The sequence below is a fragment of the Narcine bancroftii genome, chromosome 2, assembly GCF_036971445.1.
Source record: "Narcine bancroftii isolate sNarBan1 chromosome 2, sNarBan1.hap1, whole genome shotgun sequence".
In the NCBI taxonomy this organism is placed as follows: Eukaryota; Metazoa; Chordata; class Chondrichthyes; order Torpediniformes; family Narcinidae; genus Narcine; species Narcine bancroftii.
In genome coordinates, this window is record NC_091470.1 from 146958893 (window position 1) to 146983170 (window position 24278).

A 24278-nucleotide genomic window follows, 5' to 3' on the forward strand; every position below is an offset into this window, starting at 1 on the left:
CACTAGATGCTGCTATTGTGCCATGCGAATCGGATACTGTGGCAATTGGTAGTGAAACTACGACACTGCAAAGCTGCATATTTACTTCACCCCCTCATGTAGATAGCAAATTCCTCGCAAGTGAACACCACAAATGTTTTTTTTCCCCTTTCGCAGGTTGTAAATACAATAACTTAATAGATGTAAAACACTTTCGGTGACTCCTTTAAGGCTATTTAATTTTAAACACCAATAGCGTAGAAGAGTCAGAGAGGCAACTCTTCCAATTTAGTTTTGTTTTCTTTACATGAAAAACAAAATTGACAAGAAAGCTGATTTTTGTGTGAAACACAAATCTGCAGGCACTGTGACTATAGTTAAAAAACACAGAAATGCTGGAGGAACTCAGCAGACCTTGCAGAGGTAAAGACGTACAACCAACCTTTCAGGCTTGAGCCCTTCTTCAAAGTATTGACATAAAGCAGGCAGACACCTTTTGTCTGTTGGCCTGTGTTTCCTCCCCCTGCCCTTTCCTCCCTTCCTGGCCTATTTATTCAGGCACCTGCCTGCTTTTTGGCCTCACCTTGAAGAAGGGCTCAGGCCGAAACATTGGTGTTTATATATATATATATATATATATATATCTTTCTATTTTATGGACGTGGCGAGACCTGCTGAGTTCCTCCAGCATTTTGTGTTTTAACAACAGTGAATTTCAGTTTGTTTTGAATGATGAGTTTGAATTTGGGTCAGTTATTTAAATGTTCCCAATGTATTTTTTTAAAATTTGGAATATCTTTGAAATGGCCAACAACTCCAGATCGTCTCTGAGAATTCTCTATAATCATAGCTTCCATCATAAATATTTCACAGTAAACAAGAAATGTTTAGTTGGATGCTTTGAGTTTAATTCTTTCATTTATAAACCAAATGATATGCTGCCTGCTCCTTGAACACCTTGTAACCCTGGAGATGACGAAAAGCTTGATCAGTTTCTGGTCCATTTGCACGTTACCAATATACAGTTAACAAAAATAAGTCATCATGTCCCAGTGATCGATGTCTATTAAAAAGGGTTTATCCTGTTTTTAGTCTGATACGATGGTTTCTAATCATACCTTTGTTTTTTATGCTTGCTGGTTGAATGTATTTTATGAATTCTTTTTAAAGAACTGTGCCTGCTAACATAATGCTTGGCACTGGAAGAAGATATGGTTTTTGAAGTTGTTTTGACAGCCTCTTGGGATTTGAGAGTAAGTTTTTTTGATGTTAATTTATTTACATGCTCTCCTGCAGTAGATGATATCTGTTTATACCTGGAGATTCCCATGGTGAATTAGAACCATGCTGCAGAGGCACTCCACTCTGTAATTATTTCATATCAGACGTTGACTTGAATGGCAACAACTACCTGGGTGGTTATTAGTGAGAGCAAAAAATGATTAAGCCTGGAAAGGCTGTGATAGTGATATTCGTTCAAGACATGGTATTTTCAGGTCCAAAAGGAATAAAATAACTTCCTAAATAGAATCACAGAACTCAATAATTTTCAGCACATTTAAAAAAAATTCGAGGCATGTAAAGTTCCATCGCAACTAAAAATATATTTTATTTTCTGCAATTTCAACCAACTTCCTCTGGAATCCCCTTGATATAAATGTTGTTTCAGCCTTTTTTTTCCATGCGTTGTTGCATTGTTTTGTGCTGGTTGATGGCCTACTTGGTGAGGGGAAAGCTGTTAATACATACAGTAAAGCTGCTGGTATCTGACCCCTGTGGGGATTGGTAGATGCTGGGTAGGTGTATTTTCCGGTTGCTTGACACTTACAATGCATAACTAATACACCTGCATTAAGAATAAACGGTCTAAAAGGCAAAAATATACTGTGGTACACTGAACAAAATCTACTTGTATGAATATAAAAAAACTTTTTTCACATTCTTTGAAAACCTTTAATTGTTGCTGCATCTGCAGGTTCCTATCCCTCCACAGAGTTGCCCAAAAGATGAACAGTAACATTATACATAATCATCCCCACTTTCTCCCAAGTTTACAGATGAAGCCTCTGACCAGGGCGAGTTTTATTTAGCAGGGATAAGGAAAAATTTAAAGAGAGTGACCCCAATGGCAAGCGGCATCGACCAGCTCTTCCTCCTGGGCGACGCCATTGCTCTTTCTCACAACTTTATTCAAACAGCTGCTATGAGCAAAGCTCGGCAAAGACACATTTCTGGCTGTGTATTTGCTCCCGTCTTCATCAGGGAACATTTTACTTTTACAATTTTAAACTTGCATATTTTTTAACCTATCATTTTATTCTTAATTTAAAAAAAAAAATGATTCTCCTCAATTTTTTTTTGCAGTTGCTTGAGGCTGATGCTTTTTTGAATTCCAGATGCTAGGGTTTTTACTGAATTTAAGAATTGAAGCAAATTTAAATTGGTACTTCCAAGGAACTTGTGCAACCTGTGCATCAGAACAATTATCTCCTGCATTATCTACACAGTGAAAAGATGTTTTGTAATTTGGCTTTCATATTTCCTTATTTTGGAACATGGGTTTTGTTTCTGTGCTTCATGTATTTTATGAATATTTTAAACTTGACCCATTTCCAAGTAAATGTAACTGGAGTTCTAGGTCAAGAAATGAATGATTTTTAATATTGCCATGACTTTGGACTGCTTTTAAAGTGAGACTTGTTTGTAATACACTATTGAAGTTGGATTGTGTTCTAATGTGGCTTTTAAATAAAAAAAATCTATATTAAACTACTCAGTGTCTTTATTGAGCAGCACCAATATCTGAGAATTTAACATTTGATACCCAGTGGGTCGATTACAAGATGAAAAAGAACAAAGGCAATTTTTACAAAGTGGTCGGTCCCTAGTTTTAGTTGCCTGCCACTATACAAAGATGGTTTCCCAGTTTTGGTCACATAGAACAAAGCATGAAGTTATTTAGATATTTGTGCCAAGTCCAGAGGGCCCATCTAATCCAGCCCACCACTCTCGAGGGAAATCAGCAAACTAATACAGCAAAACCAAATATTGCATTATACTTACATATGAATAAAATAAAAAGAGCATGTTAGAAGACCAGAATATTAGGAATAACAATTGTGAGTTATGGTTTTTAAAATGGGTGTTTTGCACCTGTAAATGCAGTACCAATAATGCATTGAACATTGTTGACTGCATCCATTAAATTGTTTTCATGGGTTCCAGACAGTGCCAGTATTTCACAATGCAATGCATTATTCACTCCAAAAGACATTTTAGTTCGAGAAAAGGTACAGTACAGGAGGACTAATTTATATAATGATTCAAATTTCTCTTACTTGAATAATAAAGGAATAATTTAGCATGCACAGGGCAATTGTGTATTAGAAGATCTGTTGAATTTTTTAAAATCTAAAATGTCATGTGTGCAAACAACTCAGATTGGAGAATTAAGTAAATTGTGGCACAGGGAGGCTATTGAGCATGTAAATAGTGTGATTGTTACATAATGTAACTGAATTAGTACAATTCCCCCGCATATGACTTTTTTCAGTTTCAGGTGTTCACCCAAAATTGCGTTTGGAAGGCTATTGAGTCTGGTTCCCGAATCATAATGCAAAATACATTGCTTGACATATCTTGACCAATTACTCATTACAAAGTGCGGAATTTTGCTGCAGTATGTGTGGAAAGGAAAGTTGGATGTTGGAAGATGTAACATTTGTACTAACTATATTAAGGAATGTAGAATTTTGGTTCTGTAAGAGATTTGTGGGGAATTGTATAACCAGTAAACTTTTGAAGCTGCAGTGAATAGGTGGGTTTCATGACTTTCTTAAAAAAATTTGGTGCACCCCAGCAAACTGCCTTAGTGCATTATTCCTCTTCTTTGCAGAGCAGGATCCCCCCCCCCCCCCCCCACCCCACTAGAATTGGTCTTGCAGGCTGAGTGATCATGTCATATCTCCTTTTGAATTAAATTACACTTGTATTTGTGACTTTGCAACTTACTCATTTTGCATTGATGTAAACATAAAATAATGAAAACCTGTCAAATGCATTGCTTTGCACTAAATGTGCTAAGTCATGGTTTGGTGGGGGTGGGGGGTAGTAGGGGGAACCAGTTGATTAGGTTCCTCATTTTTGGACTTTACATACAAGTTATAATTACTTTTTTATAGTTGATATTTGTAGGGACCTCAACTTCTTATGCTACTCCACTCTTATTCTATGCCCGCCATTGTTTTTTTTTCCCTCCGAGGCCTCACAGAATAATGCCTTTGCACTGTAATACCTGAGTAATGCAAAGATTACTTCAGAACTTTTTATTTGTTAGGTTAATTTTAGTAACTTGTTCATTATTGATCTGCAGAGTAAAAATTAGACCTAGTAGTATTGGCTTTGAACAGAAGCTTTTAAGGATTTGGCAATAAAACCTTTGGCTAGTTTGTCTTCAGATTTTTCATTTCAACTCAAGTAGATGTTGGCAGGGTGTTTTACTCATTAAATAACAAAGCATGGGCAATCCCCTGAGCTGAGTTAAATTGGGCAACAGTTGAGTTGTGGTTTAGCCATATCGCTAAAATGTTGAAGGGAACTGGAAATTTAAAAAATGCTTATTCCTAATTGCCCTCGAGATGTTACTGATGAACCTTGGTCTGAGCCACTACATGCATGCATCAGTCCAATGTCTAACACCCCGAGTCTTGACAAAGAGTCCCAATCTAAAATGTTGAGTGTCTCAACATGGATGCTGCGGACGGAGCTACTGAAGATCGCAGTATCTGCATTTCTTGTGACGTTCTGAGTTGTGGAAAGGTACTTTTTAAAAAAAAAAAAAATAGTTTGCTAAGGATATTGCCAGTCTTTTCAGAGATGACAGGTATGCTGTGCTATGAAATTCATATTAGCTTACTTGGATGGAAAAATATTTAGTTTGCTGTCAGTTAACATTTTCAATCAATTATACTTGATCCATTGGAAAGTGACCTTTTAATGGCTTTCTTATAATCTGATCTATGGAATTTTTAGAACTGCCTCTGGCATCTAAGCTTGACTTTATTGTTGAATAGTCAGCTTGTGTTTCCTTTTTTTAGGGGGAGAGATGAATTGTCAATTTTACTGAGTTGTATGCAGTGCAAGAATACCCTTGAAAGGTTCCTTCTTTCCTGCACGTTGTATTTGTCGATTACAAGATTTGGAATCGACTTCCCTTGAACTCTTGATAATTTTTCTGAAGAAGATAATCACACTGTGGTTTGGTTTTAAACCCAGTTTATCCACTCAGCTAAATTGAAAGGGATTTCCTTTTTAAATGGTAATGACTAATTTATAAAATAAACATTAAATATTAAGACAAAAATAAAAATTTGATGACTTTAATATGCTAATATGTTCAGCTAAATCTGAAAGCGTTTTAAATCAATTTAAGCTCTCTATACTACTGCATGGAATAAGTTCTCCTCTTCCAGCTTAAAATATGATTCCATCTTATTGGTTGCTCATAATAACTAGAAGTTGCAAGAATTGATCAGTAAATTTTAAAAATGCCTTAGATCAGCCATCAGTAATCTAGTTGGGTTTGTGCTGATGTATTTTAACTGTCAGTATTAATATATTTGATTGGTAAACCATTGAAGCAGTTTGTCACATTTAAACAAATATGAATTCCCAAATGTGTAAAGTTCAAAGATAACAGAGAATTCTAGGATTATGTAATTAATTAATAATTGTCAATAGGCAGCTGGTCGTAAAATTCTCCTGCGTTTTAATGAAATGTGCATATTAATTGCACACTTTTTGACTATTCACCAAAACAGTTAGCACTGAAATTGCTGGATTTTTAAAAAAAGTTTTCTTCTGTTCTATGAAAATAAAATGTAGATTCTGTTGTTATGTTTGTGAGGTCTCTAGAGTAGCTGATTGCTTCAGAAAACTTACAAGCAGTGGCAGGCAGAAGGATATTTGATTCTCGTGATAGAGCAAGTGCTATATTTTGGAATGCAAACATATATTCAGCAGGTTTGGCAGCATCAGGAATGGGAGGAACCAGGCTGACACTTCAGTTTGATAGCCTTGTTGTATTATGCTCAAACTAACTGAGGACTTGAATGATGTAAACTGTAAGCAGAGAACTTGGATGTGTGGATTTCTATGCAATATGAATTTTATTTTAAGTGAGCTATAAAAATTATTTCAACCAAAAGAAGTTGATGGATACAGTAATTTTCAACATCCAATTTATTCCTCCATTTTCCTTCTTTGCACCAATAGTCTTGTATCTTGACAGAAAAAAGTAAAGTCCGACTGATTTTGCAACTTGAGTTTTGTGTAACTGCTGCGTGATTTGCCGAGTTTCTCCAGTATTTTTGTGTTAACTTCAATCACAGTGTTTGCAGACTACTGCTTAAAGTCCTACTTGAAATTTTAGAAACAGATGAAATTTCTTGATGTTGCAGAATCATGTATTGAATTGTTTATCGATATGTGCCCGAAGTTATGGTCAAAAAAGTTACAAGTTCTTTGGAGATGTCAACTTGTGGAGCAGATAATGGAATAATAACAAATGAATAAAATGACTTGGTGTTATTAATAAGTCGATTGGTGCAGAGAACATTGAAAGTACATTTAAAAGTGGGTGGGCTGGGGGAAGGGGGAAAGGAGAAACTGACTAGACATTTTTGGGGATTGAAAGAATTGGGCAGAAAATGTATATCTTGAATTCTTGAAAATATGTCCACCATTATTTCTGAGCTGTATCCAGGAATAATCTTGACACATGTTCTTTAGTACTTTACTATTGTAAATGAGGGAGGGGGGAAAAAAAACTTTTTTTTTGCTACTTTTGTTACTTGAGCTCTCAGTGCAAAATCTGAGTCAATTGTTCCAGACTAACCTTGGCAGAGATGTATGTGAAGGAAATTAATCCAATCATTTTGCGAGAAAATCTTTAAAAGCTGTGCAGTTCCAGTTAGTGAAAGAAAAATAGTTTTTCTTTCTTATCCCCACAAGACAATTCTAAAAGCAAATTGATATTTCCTAACAGAGTTGAAGCTTATTCAGTATTAATGTTTCAACAATGCTGCATGAGCCAATACAGAACCTCAGCAATGGCAAGTGCATTCAGTTCTGACAATAGTGAATTACTGATCTGTTTGCCATAAAATGTTGGTCTCTAATTAGGAATATTCACTTAATAGAATATTCATAATGGAACATTAGCGCTACTCTAGGAATATTTTTACCTTCCAACTCCTTGAGCTTGTATATTATACTTTCCAGATTACACTTGTGCAGCATTCAACCCACACTCCCAACCACCTTTCCTGCCCCCTCCCCCTCCAGTCACATCTGCACCATGTGAAAAACAAATTGAATGGTATTGATTATTTGGAAGTATGCAGGTAAGCTGATGAAGCATGATTTGAAATAGCTCATTTAAATCATACGTACTTTAATTTTAAACCATTTTAAATATTGAATTTTATTCCTCTCAAGGCCAAACCATTCAAATGAAAAAGTAGAATGACCTCTTAGTATTGCCATCTTATTGTTTTGTGGAGGAGGTTTAGATTAATCAATGAAGGAGAGTCTGAATCACTAATTTACTTTACTATCTGAATACATTCTTGAATCTGAAAGCACGTTTCTTGGACACCGATTATGGTTTACAAAACAACTGAATAGTACAAGTGGTAAAATAGGCTAGTCAGGTACTTCTCGGAAAGTAATCTAGCTGGAATGTGAACAACAATTCGAAGTGATAATATTTTCCATGAAAATATCTGGCATATAATGACTATGTTTAAGAGGCATTTAGACACTTGAATTAGTAAAACATAGAAAGATTCTGCCCTAAAATAGGAATAAGGTTAATGCTGATTGGGGGGGGGGAGGGAAAGATTAACATGGATGTGTGGGTGTGCGGGCTGAATGGCCCATTTATGTGCTGTACAACTCTGAATCTAAAATGAGGTAAACAAGAAAATCTGCAGATGCTGGGATCTAGTGCAGTGCACTTCAAAGTGCTAGAGCTTCTTCATAATGATAAAGGTTTCTCTATAATAACAACATCAAGTCGTCTTATTTGACGCTGCAAATTTGGAATAATTGCTGGTTGCTTGTTTGTACTGTTTGCATAATATAATGTCATTACATTGGGAATGCAAATTTTGAATGGGGGTCCTACAGCTAATTCTGGAACAAAACACAATGAAATTCTCAAGAGGGATGGCAGTAGTCACTTTATACCTTTAAGGTTTCTCAAGGATCTTTTGGGCACTCGGTGAACAAACTTGATTTAAACACTGGGGAAACAGAATTCCTCCCATGCCCAAATCTTTACATTTCTGAGCTCTCCCCTAACCAGGACCCGTTCCAGATTGGCAACTTTCTGTTTGTGGATGGTTTATGAACAAGGAGGCTGAACATTAAAGCAATGAGGGGGAGAAAAAAAAGATGCAGGAGATATGGGCAGGGCAGTTGGCATAGCGGTTAGCGCAACGCTGTTACAGCACCAGTGATTGGGACCGGGGTTCAAAGCCCGTGCTGTCAGTAAAGAGTTTGTATGTTCTCCCATGTCTGTGTGGGTTTTTCCCCAGGGCCTCCGGTTTCCTCCCACCCTCCAAAACGTACTGGGTGTTGTAGGCCAATTGGGTGGCATGGGTTGGTGGGCCAGAAGGACCTGTTACCATGCTGTATGTCTAAATTTAAATATACTTTAAATTTAAAATAAATATATTTAAATATTGGAAAAGCTTTCTTACGCAGAGTTTGGCTGTCTTCTGGAACTTCCTATAAGAGTGGTGGGAACTAAATCAAACAAGGCTTTTAAAGTGACTGGAAATAATAAAGATGTAAATGCTGGACATCTGAGATAAAAAGTGCTAGAAGAAAGCATTTCAGGCAGCATTCTGTGCAGATCAAAGACTTGATGCTTTATGCCAATGGCCTTTGATTGGTACATTTGAAAGTAAATTGGATCAGCATCTGAAACTGTAGAGCAGAAGGGAAAGAATAGGAGATTTGGACCTAATGGATTAGCCTACGTGAATTTGACAGGCCAAGGGCCTCCATCTGTTGAGTGGGAGCTTTGAGGCAGCTACTGCAGTCTATATGAAGGTGAACTACTCTTCCAGCAAAGAGCTTTCTGCTGCTCCTGCAATTTCAGACGGAGTTAGTAGAGAGAATCAAGGCCCATGTTATTTGCCTTTTACCAGGCTGATAGATGCAATGATAATGGGTTGTTGACTTGTCATGAAAATCAATATCTATCAAGTAGTTTACAACTGACCCAGACGTGCAACAAGGAACTCCCTTGAGTTGGAATTCTTTGGGGACCGTTGATTTGTATTGGTGTAGGAATGGAGCTTGAAGCCAGTAATTTCACTTAGGGTAAGGTAGGGGTGTGACTTGTCTGCAGTGTTAAACTTGTCTTCTGTACTTGGGAATCAGAAGTGCAAATTAGATGAATGGCAAGGTAGGAGAAAAAGGGTAGCTGAAAGAAAAACATTTATACTTTTCCTGGGAATGATGTAATGTTTTTGTTAGGTATATAAGGCATAGCTAACAAGATCAGCATATACTACTTATCTGTAATTTGCCCTTGGACAGAGTGCCTTACTTGCCTATTTCGAATTCTGGAGTCACATAGGCCACACAGGGCAAGATTAGCATATTTTCTTCCTGAAATAGTACATTGAAGAAGATAAGTTTTTGTAATGCTTTTGTCATTTCATTGCTGCCGTCACCATTTTGTTTAATTACCTGAATTCAAGTTCCCCAGCTCCCATGGTGGAGTTGAAACTTCTGCTTCTGCATTAATGGTTCAGTGAACAAGTTTCCCCCCATTTTTCAGCCTCATTTTATGGGATTTATGGTACATCTGGCAGGATTTTCAGGATGCCTCAGTTGGCTCGTTGACTGACGTATAAGTCAACCTCGAAAGATCACACGTTGTCTGGAGGTGATTGATATCATGGTGGGACAATCAACACTGCAACTCGTGACGTAAGTATGAAGTGAGTTTTAAGTTGGAAGTGTCAGAAATGACCAAGAAAACCAACAACTACGCTGCTGCAAGAGAATTTGATCTGGATGAGAATTTGGTAAAAGATTGGAGGAAGAAAGAAGAAACTAAGAAAAATACCAAAAAGGAAATGTTCATTGAGAAAAGGAATCACTCGTTGGCCAGAATTTGAAAATCACATTGCAGTGAACAGAGGCATGATTGCTACAAGGTCACCCAAAATAAAATGAGAACATGAAAAAGGGTGGATGGATGAAAACGGTGTAATCCTCTGGATAGACAATGTGTGGAACAGGCGGCCGGGGGTTTACGCAAAGAAAGGAGTTTGCTGGTCTGGGATATGTTTTGTAGCCACTTAACTGAGAACACTAAAAGTAGAGTAGCACTACATATTACTTGGTGGTTATCCTGGGAGGTTTGATGTCTGCTTGAACCATGTACGCGAGGAATGGAATACGTGGATGTTGAATACATAAAAGTCGTTTACGAAAGGTTGGGCAATGCATGCTGCATCATTTCATGTGTAACTTCGTGCTCAAGGCATGGGACAAAGTAGAGACTGATAAAATTGTTCAAAAAGTGCGTTACCTCTTGTGCAATTGATGGCACGGAAGATGATTTATTGTGGGACACTGACGACAAAGCTGAAACTGCCTCATCAGATACAGACTGGGACCCATCTGATGATTGTTTAAACAGTGAGAGTATGGATGTGCTCTCATGTTGATAGCGAGAATGATTTTTGAAAGGTTCTGTTGTTTTCAGATGATGAGAGTGATTTTGAAGGGTTCTAATTGTTGTTTTCAATAAAAATCTAATTGAGTCTCTTGTATTCGCCTTTTTGTTTTTTTTTCAAGGGTTGACTTGTACATCGAATCGATTTTTTTTTCATGGGTGCTGAATTGGATTTTGAGTTGAATTTAAGGTCTCAAAAGTATAAACAGAGTATAAGTTGACCCCCAACCCCCCCCCCGAGAGTTTTTTTTTGGGTTTCTCAACTCAACTTGTACGCTGAAATAATATATGCTACATTGCCAAACCCTGAGGTGCAGGTGGAATTGGATTGAAGCTCCACACACACTCCAGTTGAAATTCTTAATGATTTTCAGGGCACAAACATTTTATTTAACCTAACAGATACATGTGGTGTTTTGTGTGACACCAGCCTGTTCCTTTTACTACGTTTCTGGTGCTATCAGTGTGAGTTTGCGTTTCTTCTTGGAAGTGCTTGTATGTAATCCATACTGTTCATTTTGTGATACTGGATTCTATCTATGCTCTAGTCAACTTTCTCCCAGGTTGCTAATTATAAATCCTTAAATTTAACAGCTTCTGGAGTGGGCCTTATCTGAAATTGGAAAATGGTTTCTCTTTGTCTTTTGCTGCTCTGCTTCCACAGAATTGCCTTTTTCCCGCAGAAGCATCCAGTCTGTTCAATTTTTAATGATCAGTTTAACCTGTCATATCTGATATCATTGTGATATATCTTTTTTGCATTTTCTTGAGTGCATTGCTGTCCTCTGTACACATCCGAATTGTGCACATTGTACCTAATGTAGCTGAACCAAGGTTTGTGTAAGTTTAATTTCTGTTCCTCGACATACAGGCGTGACTTTAATCCATTTGATCTGGGCAGGATTTGTGTCCAGTTTTGAACCCCAATCATCTATTTCAAGATTATTATATCATAGTAGAGGTTCCAATCCTTTGTTCTGGGAAATTGTAAGGTGCTTCAAAGTCTACTACATTGCCCATCCTTTTGTGCTTTGAAATGTTGTTTAACAGAACTCTGAGTTACTATAACCATACATTTGTCCTTCCACAGTGGTTTGCTTTTGATGAAAAAGATATGGTGCCTAAAATGTAAGAAGGTGAGCAATGTGGATTTATTTAGAATTAAATTTTACATTTTATTTACATTCCCAGTGAAAGCTGATTCTGGCCATTGAGACCTATGCTACTTTATTCCATCCAATTAACCTAAAACCCTCTACATTTTGGAAGAAGAAACTGGAGAACCCGGGGAAAACCCACGGGTTGTGGGGAGAGCGTAGAAACTCCTTACAGATGGTCTACTAACCATGCCGCCCCCATTGTGGGGAATTGCATGCTGCTTTCTCCCAGTTTTGGGCAATTTGTTTTGTATCAATATTGTGGTACATTTACTTTTCTCCAAAAAAACCAAAAAAAAATGAATTGTGTGGTCCTGATAGAGGTGCTTACATTAACCATTGTGAGTTCTATTCTTCCTTTAACCTTGTAGCAATGATTGGATAAGTAGTTTCATGAGTTGCTTCACAGGATGCAAAGAATCAACCACATAATCTGAATCATATGGTCCACTTGGATATCTGTATCCCTTTTCAATTGCTGTAATGACACCATCTCAAGCAAAATGATATTTTATGAGGGCAGTTGAGAGGACAGTGCCGTGGAGAATTTGTGGTGTAAAATAGAGATGTTAACCTTTCAACATTGTGCTGTTTCACAACCTATCAGTGTTTGGCATTTTATTTAAAAAAAAGTATTTATGTATTTATAGATCCATGAAAATATATGAATGGAAAGTTGTTCTTGAATGTGCACAGAAGTAAAAATATGCTATACGACTTTTTATGTTTGTGATGGTGGTTTTAGTGCAAACTGGACGGCATTTTTACATGTCATGGCTGCTAACTAAATGTTCTTGTAAAAATAAATAACCAGTTTTGACTCTGATCTGTTTTCTTGATTGAGTAATGGACCAAATGCAAGAGTAAAGTCATGGCAACTGGATGTGAGAATGGCTAATCAAACCAAAACGTATATTTAAAAGAGAAACGATGAGCGAGCATGAACGAGAACAGGCACAAAAGATCATTCAGATTACTAGAGCAGCTGTGATGTAAAATATATTTCCCCCCCCCCCCCCCACCCCCCCCCAGAAAGAACTATTATTTTGGAGACAAAAATGCAGAACACCACATCGGAAAGAAAAATAAAAGCACTTACTTGGATTATTGAAGAAAGCAGAGCCAAATCTTCTTCGTGAACTGATCACAGATTTGTAAGAATTACCTGATTGTGAGAAGTTAGAATATGATGCATCTTTTACTATTATACAAGACATTGGAGTTTGACGATGTTTTTAAAAAAAAAAGTAATTCTGTAGATTTAGTATGCAAGCAGTTATATTAATAAAGAGTAGTTCACGGACAAGTTTCTCTTGTGTCTTGGTGTGAGCTTGCAGGCGCCTCAGATTGAAGAGACTGCCATCCGTGCGGTACCGGATGTAAACAGCGTCTTCATTGTTGGGGTCTTTCATGGCTTGGTTCAGCATCATGCTGAAGAAGATTGAAAAGAGGGTTGGTGCGAGAACACAGCCTTGCTTCACGCCATTGTTAATGGAGAAGGGTTCAGAGAGCTCATTGCTGTATCTGACCCGACCTTGTTGGTTTTCGTGCAGTTGGATAATCATGTTGAGGAACTTTGGGGGACATCCGATGCGCTCTAGTATTTGCCAAAGCCCTTTCCTGCTCACGGTGTCGAAGGCTTTGGTGAGGTCAACAAAGGTGATGTAGAGTCCTTTGTTTTGTTCTCTGCACTTTTCTTGGAGCTGTCTGAGGGCAAAGACCATGTCAGTGGTTCCTCTGTTTGCGCGAAAGCCGCACTGTGATTCTGGGAGAATATTCTCGGCGACACTAGGTATTATTCTATTTAGTAGAATCCTAGTGAAGATTTTGCCTGCAATGGAGAGCAACGTGATTCCCCTGTAGTTTGAGCAGTCTGATTTCTCGCCTTTGTTTTTGTACAGGGTGATGATGGTGGCATCACGAAGATCCTGAGGCAGTTTACCTTGGTCCCAACAAAGCTTGAAAAACTCATGCAGTTTGGCATGCAGAGTTTTGCCGCCAGCCTTCCAGACTTCTGGGGGGGATTCCATCCATACCTGCTGCTTTGCCACTTTTCAGTTGTTCGATTGCCTTATATGTCTCATCCAGGGTGGGAACCTCATCCAGCTCTAGCCTTAGGGATGTGTTGAGGGAGCTGGAGCAGGGCGGAATCTTGGACTGAGCGGTTGGCACTGAAAAGAGATTGGAAGTGTTCTGACCATCGGTTGAGGATGGAGATCTTGTCGCTGAGGAGGACTTTGCCGTCTGAGCTGCGCAGCGGGCTTTGGACTTGGGGTGAGGGACAAGTTCACTTGTCCGTGAACTACTCTTTGCAGATGATGCCGCTTTAGTTGCCCATTCAGAGCCAGCTCTTCAGCGCTTGACGTCCTGCTTTGCGGAAACTGCCAAAATGTTTGGCCTGGAAGTCAGCCTGAAGAAAACTGAGGTCCTCCATCAGCCAGCTCCCCACCATGACTACCAGCCCCCCCACATCTCCATCGGGCACACAAAACTCAAAACGGTCAACCAGTTTACCTATCTCGGCTGCACCATTTCATCAGATGCAAGGATCGACAATGAGATAGACAACAGACTCGCCAAGGCAAATAGCGCCTTTGGAAGACTACACAAAAGAGTCTGGAAAAACAACCAACTGAAAAACCTCACAAAGATAAGCGTATACAGAGCCGTTGTCATACCCACACTCCTGTTCGGCTCCGAATCATGGGTCCTCTACCGGCACCACCTACGGCTCCTAGAACGCTTCCACCAGCGTTGTCTCCGCTCCATCCTCAACATCCATTGGAGCGCTTACACCCCTAACGTCGAAGTACTCGAGATGGCAGAGGTCGACAGCATCGAGTCCACGCTGCTAAAGATCCAGCTGCGCTGGATGGGTCACGTCTCCAGAATGGAGGACCATCGCCTTCCCAAGATCGTATTATATGGCGAGCTCTCCACTGGCCACCGTGACAGAGGTGCACCAAAGAAAAGGTACAAGCACTGCCTAAAGAAATCTCTTGGTGCCTGCCACATTGACCACCGCCAGTGGGCTGATAACGCCTCAAACCGTGCATCTTGGCGCCTCACAGTTTGGCGGGCAGCAACCTCCTTTGAAGAAGACCGCAGAGCCCACCTCACTGACAAAAGGCAAAGGAGGAAAAACCCAACACCCAACCCCAACCAACCAATTTTCCCTTGCAACCGCTGCAATCGTGTCTGCCTGTCCCGCATCGGACTTGTCAGCCACAAACGAGCCTGCAGCTGACGTGGACTTTTTACCCCCTCCATAAATCTTCGTCCGCGAAGCCAAGCCAAAGAAGAGTTATATTAATACATTTCTGAATGACAGGCCCAAGTAACATTGAATAGCTTTTTCACTTTGGTATTTGGAGAACAATGACATCTGCTAGAATTATGGTTTTGTTGTCGTTTTCACAAAAAAATGTTGAGGAAAAGCTGATGGTGCTGTAATGTCTTTCACTGATCGCCCACCCCTCAAGAATGTCACCACAATGTGCTCACTCAAACATGAGCCCATTTGTAAGAAGCTTAAGTGCTGTGATTTTGTCATGTTGATCCCAACATAGTATATGTGGTCGTTGGTGGGGGGGGTTAAATTCTATCAGACTTTCTGTGAAATTTATTCAATCGCTTAGTCACATGTACTGAGAGAAATTTAAAAAAAAATGTTTTGATTTCAATCTAGGCACTTCAGTCTATCCTTGAATACATTTAAAGTGCAGAGACCTGGGTTCGAGAGGAAAAAGTACAATTCAAACAGTGCAAGGGCAGGAACATTTAATTAATGAGAGGACCATTTGAAGGGCCTGGCAACAGAAAATTGTCAAATGTAATCATTGCTTTGCCTTTTATGCAGCAATATACAGGACAATTATTATTCATTTGGATTCTGAAGTAACATTGTGACTGGCTCATAAAGTACAATCCAATCATTTAAATGCAGAATGAACCATATACAGTGCCCTCCATAATGTTTGGGACAAAGACACTTCCTTTATTTGCCCCTATGCTCCTCAGTTTAAAATTTGTAATTACAGTGCACATTCCAGATTTTATTCAAGGTTATTTGTATGCATTTTGGTTTAACCATGTAGAAATTACAGCACTTTTTATACAAAGTCACATCATTTCAGGGCACCATAATATTTGGGTCATTGCAATGGTAGGTATATTAAAGTAGTCATGTTTAGTACTTTGTTGCATATCCCTTGCATGCATTGACTGCTTGAAGTCTGTGATTCCTAGACATCCCCAGAAGCTGAGTATCTTCTCTGGTGATGCTCTCCTTGGCCTCGACTGCAGCCATCTTCAGCTCCTGTTTGTTTCGGGGGCTCGTCCCCTTATGTTTTCTCTTCAGCAAATGGAAGGCATGTTCATTTGGATTTAGATTGGGTGACTGACTTGGCCATTCAAGAATTTTCCAGTTTTTAGCTTTGAAAAATTCCTTTGTTGCTCTAACAGTATATGTGGGATCAATGTCGCTATAGGATAAAGTGCTGCCCAATGAGTTTGGAGGCGTCTACTTGAACTTGAGCAGATAAGATATTTTGGTACACCTCAGTATTCATTTTGCTACTGCCATCAGCAGTTACATCATCAATGAAGATAAATGCACCAGTTCTGTGGCAACCACACATGCCCAGGCTATTAGCACCCCCACCAGCATGTTTCACAGATCAGGAGAAATGCTTTGGTTGTTGGGTAGTTCCTTTACCTCCACATTTTGCTCTTGCCCTTCTCTCTGATTCTGGTTAATCTTGGTCACATCTGTCCACAAGACCTTTTTACAGAATTCTGCAGGTTCTTTTAAATACTTGGCAAACTCTAATCTGGCCATCCTATTTCTGTGGCTAACTAGTGATTTGTGATGCAGTGTAATCTCCATTTCTGTTCATGGTCTTCTACGACTAATATTCACACTGCCTCCTGAAGAGTTTTTCTGATCTGTTGGACAGAAGTTTGGGGATTTTTCATCATTATGATAAGAATTCTGTCATCAGTAATGGGGGTCTTCCTTGGCCTGCCAGTACCTTTACGATTATTGAGCTCATCAGTAATGCTCATTCTTCTTAATGATCTTCCAAACAGTTGATTTCTGTTATTATCCTAAGGTTTGGGTAATGTCTTTTACTGTTTTTTTTTCTTGTTTTCAGCCTCATAATGGTTTCTTTGACTTTTGTTGGCACAACCCTGGTCCTCGTGTTGAAAAAATGGCAACTACAGATTCCAAAGGTGATCGAAAGCTAAGCAGCAAGCCTAGATCTATTATAGCTGCACCAATAAAGCAATTAAACATACCCAAGTACTCACAAACACATGTGAAACCAAATGTCCCAAACATTATGGTGCCCTGAAATGCGGGGAAAATATGTATAAAAAGTGTTGTAATTTCTACATGGTCAAACCAAAATGAAAACAAATAACCTTAAATAAAATCTGGAATGTGCTCTTTAATCACATTGAATTATTTGACTGCAAATTTATAACTGTGGGGGACAGGGGCAAATAAAGGAAAAAAGTGTCTTGTCTCAAGAATGATGGAGCGCATTGTATATGGTTCATTCTGCATGTGATTGGACCTCAGTCTCATTGTTACTTCAGAGACTAAATGAATGATAATCTAAGAAACCAACTTGATTGTGAAGTTGGTCTTCAATAAAGCATTAATTTTCTCAGCTGACAAGAGTTATAAGTATCCATTGTCTTATTGCAGCATTTCTTGAAGACATTAGACTCCATTAAATTAGTATTTATGTTTTGCTGTAGAATATCATTGTGTTTGGTGATGATTAAACATTTAATTAATTTTTGGGCTTGTGATATTGAGTTTTAAGATTTAAATTTTTAAATTTAGACATACAGCATGGTAACAATCCACTTTAGCCCATGAGCGGGCCGCCCAATTTACACTCCATTAACCTACACTCCTGGTACATTTTGAATGGTGGGAGGAAATCCGAGCCCCCGGGGGAAAACCCATGCAGACACGGGGAGAACGTACAAACTCTTTACAGTGCGGGATTCAAACACTGGTCCTGATCGGTGGCGCTGTAAAGACGTTGCCCTAACTGTTATGCCAAACATGCCACTTTTTTTCAAAGGTTTGTTGCAATATCATTAATTTTGAACAAATTCAAAGCAAGCACTTTTTGAGCATTTTTGCTAACTATGTCAAAATGATGAGACCTAATGCTTTTTCGATAGAATGTAACAGCTGTGTGTGGGCAGGTATTTTGAAAAATGAAAATCTTATCCCATTTCTAAAAGTGACCCAATAAGCAGTTCATTGGAATGTATTCTCCCCTTTCTTCCAAAGTCAGTGAAACTCGATAGAATACAGGTTCTCTGTGCAATGCAGACATGGAGCAACACTATATAACTTGTATGTGCTAAACCCATACATTTTATAAAAGCTGTGAACACTAGCACATTATTGTACATTTTAAACATTGCCTTTTGTCAACAAAATAATGGTTATTGCACTTCAAAAGCGATTTATTTCTTTAAAGATGCCTTGAAATAGATTTGAAAGGCACAGATATTCTCATTTCCTTTCTCTGTGTGACTTGGAGAGTTGAGCAGCACTTGCTCTTTCAATGAATTTCAGGAATGTTATTTTTCTTTAAATTTAGACATGCAGCACAATTACAGACTTTTCTGGCCACGAGCCTGTATCACCTAAATTCTCCAATTAACCTATAATCCCTGTACATTTTGAAGGGTGAGAGGAAACCAGAGTGCCCAGATGAAACCCACGCAGATACTGAGAGAACATACAAACTCCTTTCTGACGGTACCAGATTTGAACCTGGGTTGCTGGCGCTCTAATAGCGTGGTGCTAACTATGGGTTATTTTCAGAAATTTCTTTGTCAATGTGAGATAGCTGGAAACAATTGCTGGAAATATTCAGCCGGTCAACGATGTTTCAACATAACCGAGGTTTCTAGCCTGTGCAGTGTCTGCTGGCCTTACCTTGGATCAGGAGAAGGTCTCTGAAAGAATACATAATAGTCATGCTCTCCAGTGTGAGGTTTGGGGAGGGAATGTGTCAGTGGATTTCAATGCTCTACATGGACGTCAGCAACACATTCCAGATGAATAGTTGGGAAATGGAACTATTTCCCATTAGATTCTTGCATAGTAGGGGAATTAAGTAGGAAAAGACAGATAAGTGGAGCGGAGTCTATGGCCAGATCAGTCATGTATGGTAGAGCAGGTTCAATGGGCCAAATGACCCACTTATGATGCTATTTCTTGTGCTCTTATGTCAAATCTAGAGTTGGGCAAGGCTGTCGCTTCTCTGTTTGTGTTGCATCAAGTCTTTGGCCGAACCCTTCGTGAAGGATGTGAGTTTCTTGGAAGGTGACGATCCTAGGTCACAGAGACACACGTCAGAGTCTCAGTCATTTGGCAGAATGCCTTGACATCACAAGTTCCAAACTAGCGCAGAGACTTTGACTAGAATAATGCACGAGGTTGGAGTACATGCTAAAGAAAACACTGAAATCTGGTGCAGCCACAGCAAAGGATGGAGAAAGGCCTCCAATCACTGAACATTGAAAATTGAGGGGCTGGATTCTGTGTATATAAAAATAAATCCCTTAAGCTTCTGTTTAGGAATAGAAAATTGATGTCTTGTAGATGATGTAAATATAGTTCATGAATGTGATGATGTTTTGTACAGTGAATGAAGAATGCAGTGTCCTATATTGTTCAATTTTATACTTTATGAATAAAATATATTTTCTAGTGTAGCACTTCTCTAAAATAAATGCTGTCCACACCAAGCAAGTAAACCAGTAACTGGCATTTATACCAACCACGCACATTCCTTTTGCTACCGTGAGGCCTGGCTGTTCCCCTGGCAGTGCCTCCTGCAGTCTGGAACTTCTGCACGGTGGGGGGAGTCCTGTGCCCTGCTGTGCTGGCGGTTTGCTGTGGTGATTTGGCCTGTCACGTGTGGGGTTGACCCGGCCCGCTACAATCTCTTTAGGTGAGGTGCCCGCCCAATTGTCTTTGGGCGGGCACCTCTGGGGTCATAATGTAGGGGCAAGGAAAAGCTCTGAACAGTCCAAGTGGGCTTTGTTCAGGCAGTCGACTGTAAACATGTTGTGCCTGTTTCCAATATCCAGAGTATATACAACTTCCTTCCTTCCCAGAACCTTGAAAGGCCCTTCATAAGGGCACTGGAGGGGATACCTGGTTTGCCCCATCTTGCAAAGACAAAGTCTGCGGCTTTAGTTCTTGTGGGAGGTGGCTGGTTGGTGGTAGGATGTGGACGTGGGTAGGTGATGTGGTTCCTCAGCCGCTGTAGGACATCCAGGGTGTTCGGTGGTGGTTCCGTGGAGCCCAAATGAACATCGCATGGGATGGAGAGCGGTACACCATAGACCATTTCTGCCGATCAAGTGGGGAGGCCCTGTTTAGGTGCTGTGTGGATGCCCAGCAAGACCTATAGGAGTTCATCCATCCAGTTGGACCCATGCAGCAGTGATTTGAGGGCTGCTTTTAGATGGCAATAAAAGCGCTCTACCAGCCTATTGGATTGGGGGTGGTAGGCAGTTATGTGGGGTAGCTGGCTGCCGTAGAAATTGGCCATTATCGCCCAGAGGGAGGAGGTAAACTGGGCTCCCCGGTCTGAAGTTATGTGGGAAGGGGCACCAAAATGGATGACCCACTGTGAGATAAAGGCTCTCACACAAGTCTCTGTATCACAGGCCAGCATGTAAAGCGATCGACCATGGTGAAAAGGTACCTCATCCCCTGGCTGATGGGAAGGGGCTCTACAATGTCCTTATGCATGTGGTTGAACCTGTCTGCTGCAGAATAGGAAACGTTTCATTGGACCTTTAAAGTGCCAATGGACCTTTGCTTGTTGGCATTGTACACAAGTTTTTGCACAAAGTGAAACTTCGCACCAAAGCTCACGTCATACAAACCTGAAGGACGAGAGAGTCCATGCACTTGATTGAATACCCGCCATCTCCATGTCGTTGGCAGGATTGGCCGGGGTGGTCCATAGACATACCGCACAGGTGTGTTGGGCCTCCTGGGTCTGGTGCGAACTCCTCAACGTGTAGGCTGGTGATGGTGGTGTGGTATTACCCTCTGGGTCAAAGATGGCTTCCATTCCAGTGATGTGGATTCCAAGGAGGCTGGCAAAGTGAATGCGGGCAAGGGTGTTTTTGTATGCCACAGGTGGACAAGGTTGGATGGTTGAGTTGTTTTGGAGGTCATGAATCCACAATTTCGTTGTTCACAGCTGGCAAAAAGGAAGACATCATGGGGGTCTGAGAGATGCTGTATTATGACCATTTTAAGATGTTGTAATAATAGCCAAAGAGGGATCTTGCTGCTGTCTGTTGAAAGTGTAAAACCTTGGAGGTATTTGTAAATAAGGTTAAGAATTTGAACAGATTAATCAAATGTGGACAGGCAATATGGGCAGTGGGTTATGGCATTTTGTGCAAGTTCAAAGAGAGGCAGCAGAGTTTTGGTTGACCTCAGGTTTATGAAAGATGGAATGTTGGATGCCAGTCAGTTACAGAGTAACGCTCTTGCTATTATGAAACCTTATGGGGTTTGAGTAAATAATGAGTATGTATTTGTTTCTTTCGTATTCCAAAGCACTTCACAGCCAATGGTTTTATATTTATAATGCAATTGCTTTTTGTGTTGGTGAACAGTCCAGTTCAATGCTACAAATAAGTGAAGTTATTTTATCTTTGTTGAAGTGAAATCAAAATACTAGGAGAGATCCTTACTCTTTAAGTAATAATGTGGGGTCTTTTACATTCTACTTAAAATGGCACATGCAGATCTGAATATAGCAGGGGTGGCCAAACTGTGGTTCATGAGCCCACATGCAGCTCTTTAACATATAACGTGCAGCTCGCGGAAATATGTTGGCTGAGACGGGAATCATACAAGCCGGTGCTCACAATGGTAGTGTTAGTGGGGATGGCTTGTGATCGTGTGTTTGCGGTTCTCAAACATCTGAAGTTTATCGTATGTGGCTCTTGTGTTCAGCAAGTTTTGTCATCCCTGGAATATTGCATTTGCAACACCACTCGAATAAATTAGAACTTGTGTTAATTTTTTCAGGTATATCTTGGAAATACAACTCACTGATTCAAATGAGGTGGTTACCAATGGAACAAAACTTGGAATTATTGAGGAAATTTACTTTTAAGTTTTATATCTGATGTTTTTCCTTACCTAACCTATACATTGAGGACAGAGGTCTACATTTAAAACAGTTCTCTCACCAGAAGGCATTTATAATTTTATTCAATGTTAAACGTAACTAAGCTGCCATTTTCCTACTGCTTTGGTATTTTTAAAGTATAATATCATATCAAGAAATGAAATGACCTTGAAATTTTATTGTAAGCCATGTTGGTATTGCCTTTATTTAGTCATTTCCATATCAATTAAAGAGTGAAGCTTAAATGTTCTATAAAATCCTACAGCTCTTTAACAGCTCTCCAAATTTTGTGCATTTCAAAGCTGAAGAAAAGGTGAGCTGAAAATGAGAGTTAGAAATTTGTAAGGACAAAGTGATGCATCAGCTCATTGATATATAGAGGGCAGACAGAGGTATTTTGTTCATTTGCTAATGAGAAGGCCCACTTTAAAAAAAATAATGTGGTATGTTTTTCCTGAATATTAAGCTTTCAGGTTGATGGGATATGGTGTAACATAATTTAAAACACCCATTCATTTTTGATTTTTAAAAAAAAATGTAAATTTAGAGATAAAGCACGGTATCAAGCCCTTCCCGCCCACGGACCCATGCCGCCTAGAACTCCCAGACTTGCTTTAAGTTGATGAGAAGGCTATGGGATAAAGAGTACCACAGGAGAATAGCCTGTCTCCATGCCCCTTTGCAACTGCATCACTGCCTGGTTCATATCGCAAGGCTCTACAGAGGATAGTGAAGTCAGTGGAAAAGATCATTGGAGGCTCTCTTCCTCCCATGAAGGACATCTATATTAACACAATGCAGACGAAAGGCATTAAACATGGTGAAGGACTCAACACATCCCTCACGTAAACTGTTCTCCCTTCTCCCATCTTGTAGGAAGTTCTGCAGCACTCAGGCCCTAACATCCAGTTTCCCCCCCCAAGCCATCAGACTCCTGAATTCCCAGAACGTATGGCTTAGTGTATTGTGGACTTTTACTGTATACGTATTAATACTTTATTATGTTTAACTATTCTAACTTATTTCTTATATTTATGTAAATATGCTCCGTGATCCTGGAAAAACACTGTCTTGACTTCAGCCTGTGAGCATGGCATGAACGGTAAATAAAGATGACAACTTCTGGAATGCGACCAACCTGAATAATGAACTGTTTTTTCCATAGATGTTCTTGTCGTGCTGAGCCGTTACAGCATTTTTAGTTCTTTTTAAAAAGAATACCAGATTTTAACCAAAGTTAACATCTCCTTCTCACACCTACTTAGATGCTTGTTGATCACAAGCATATGTTCAGTAGGGCATCTTGTACAAGAACCTAAATCGGAGCAGGAGTAGGCCATCTGACTCGAAAAGCCAGCTCCACCATCGTGAGAGGCTCATCCCCACCTTACTTTGTAAAAAAAAATCTATCCAACTTTGTTTTACTGAGGATCGGCAGCGAACTCCACAGATTCACCACCCTCTGGGAAAAGCAGTTCCTCCTTGTCTCCATTCCCAAGGTTATATCCTTCAGTGGTAAAGTGCCTGCAGTCTTTTTCTCCCTATCTTTTGACCATTTGTGGCTTAAATTTCTCCGACGTATAGTCTTGTGTTTAAGTGGACTATGCATAATGATACTTATTTAGCCATCATATCCACAATCTGTAGGTCTTAAAACCAGCAACCAGAATGTACTATTTATTAGTGAAATAAAAACCTGTTAGTCCAAACGAAAAGCATCATAGTTTACTTGGTAAATAGTTCTATAAAATTTAACCCTGTGATCGAATGCTTCTTTTCTTCCTTGTACTGCATTTGCAGTGGAAAGGCCCAGGAGAATATCTAGTATAGAGTTGCTGTATTTACTTTGGCTTTTTAAATTAGTTTGGAAGATTACCGTGTTCTCATTTCACTTGTTGCATTATTACGTAGGTTTTGCATTGTGCTTCAATGGAAAATCTTTGCTGCTGTACCAACAGCAGAATTACTGTTTGTTTTCAGGTACCTGTATACCTTTTGATTTCTCAGAATAAGAGACTAAAGCAAAAACCTGTTTTGTAAAATGAATGATGGGAAATATTCATATCTAGACATTTTGAATTTGTATGTAATGTTATTCTCCCTTGCCTTTGAATAATAATTTGAGAATTGTGGTGCAGTCTGAGTCTTTCACTTCCTCAAGGATGTGCA

At 39.5% G+C, this 24278-nt stretch overlaps 1 protein-coding gene across 3 annotated transcripts in view; it reads left to right on the plus strand.

The window, feature by feature from the left end:
* The window catches only part of pex14 (peroxisomal biogenesis factor 14), a 213854-nt gene that overhangs the window by 46645 nt on the left and 142931 nt on the right, over positions 1-24278 (plus strand). The window contains exon 1 of one of the 3 annotated variants that reach the window (XM_069918488.1): positions 4711-4797. The exons of the other annotated variants lie outside the window; for them this stretch is intronic. Within the exon in view, the coding sequence (XP_069774589.1) occupies positions 4726-4797 (72 nt within the window). The 5' untranslated portion in view covers positions 4711-4725. Of the gene's footprint in view, positions 1-4710; positions 4798-24278 lie in introns of those variants that run through there. 3 annotated transcript variants of the gene reach the window in all.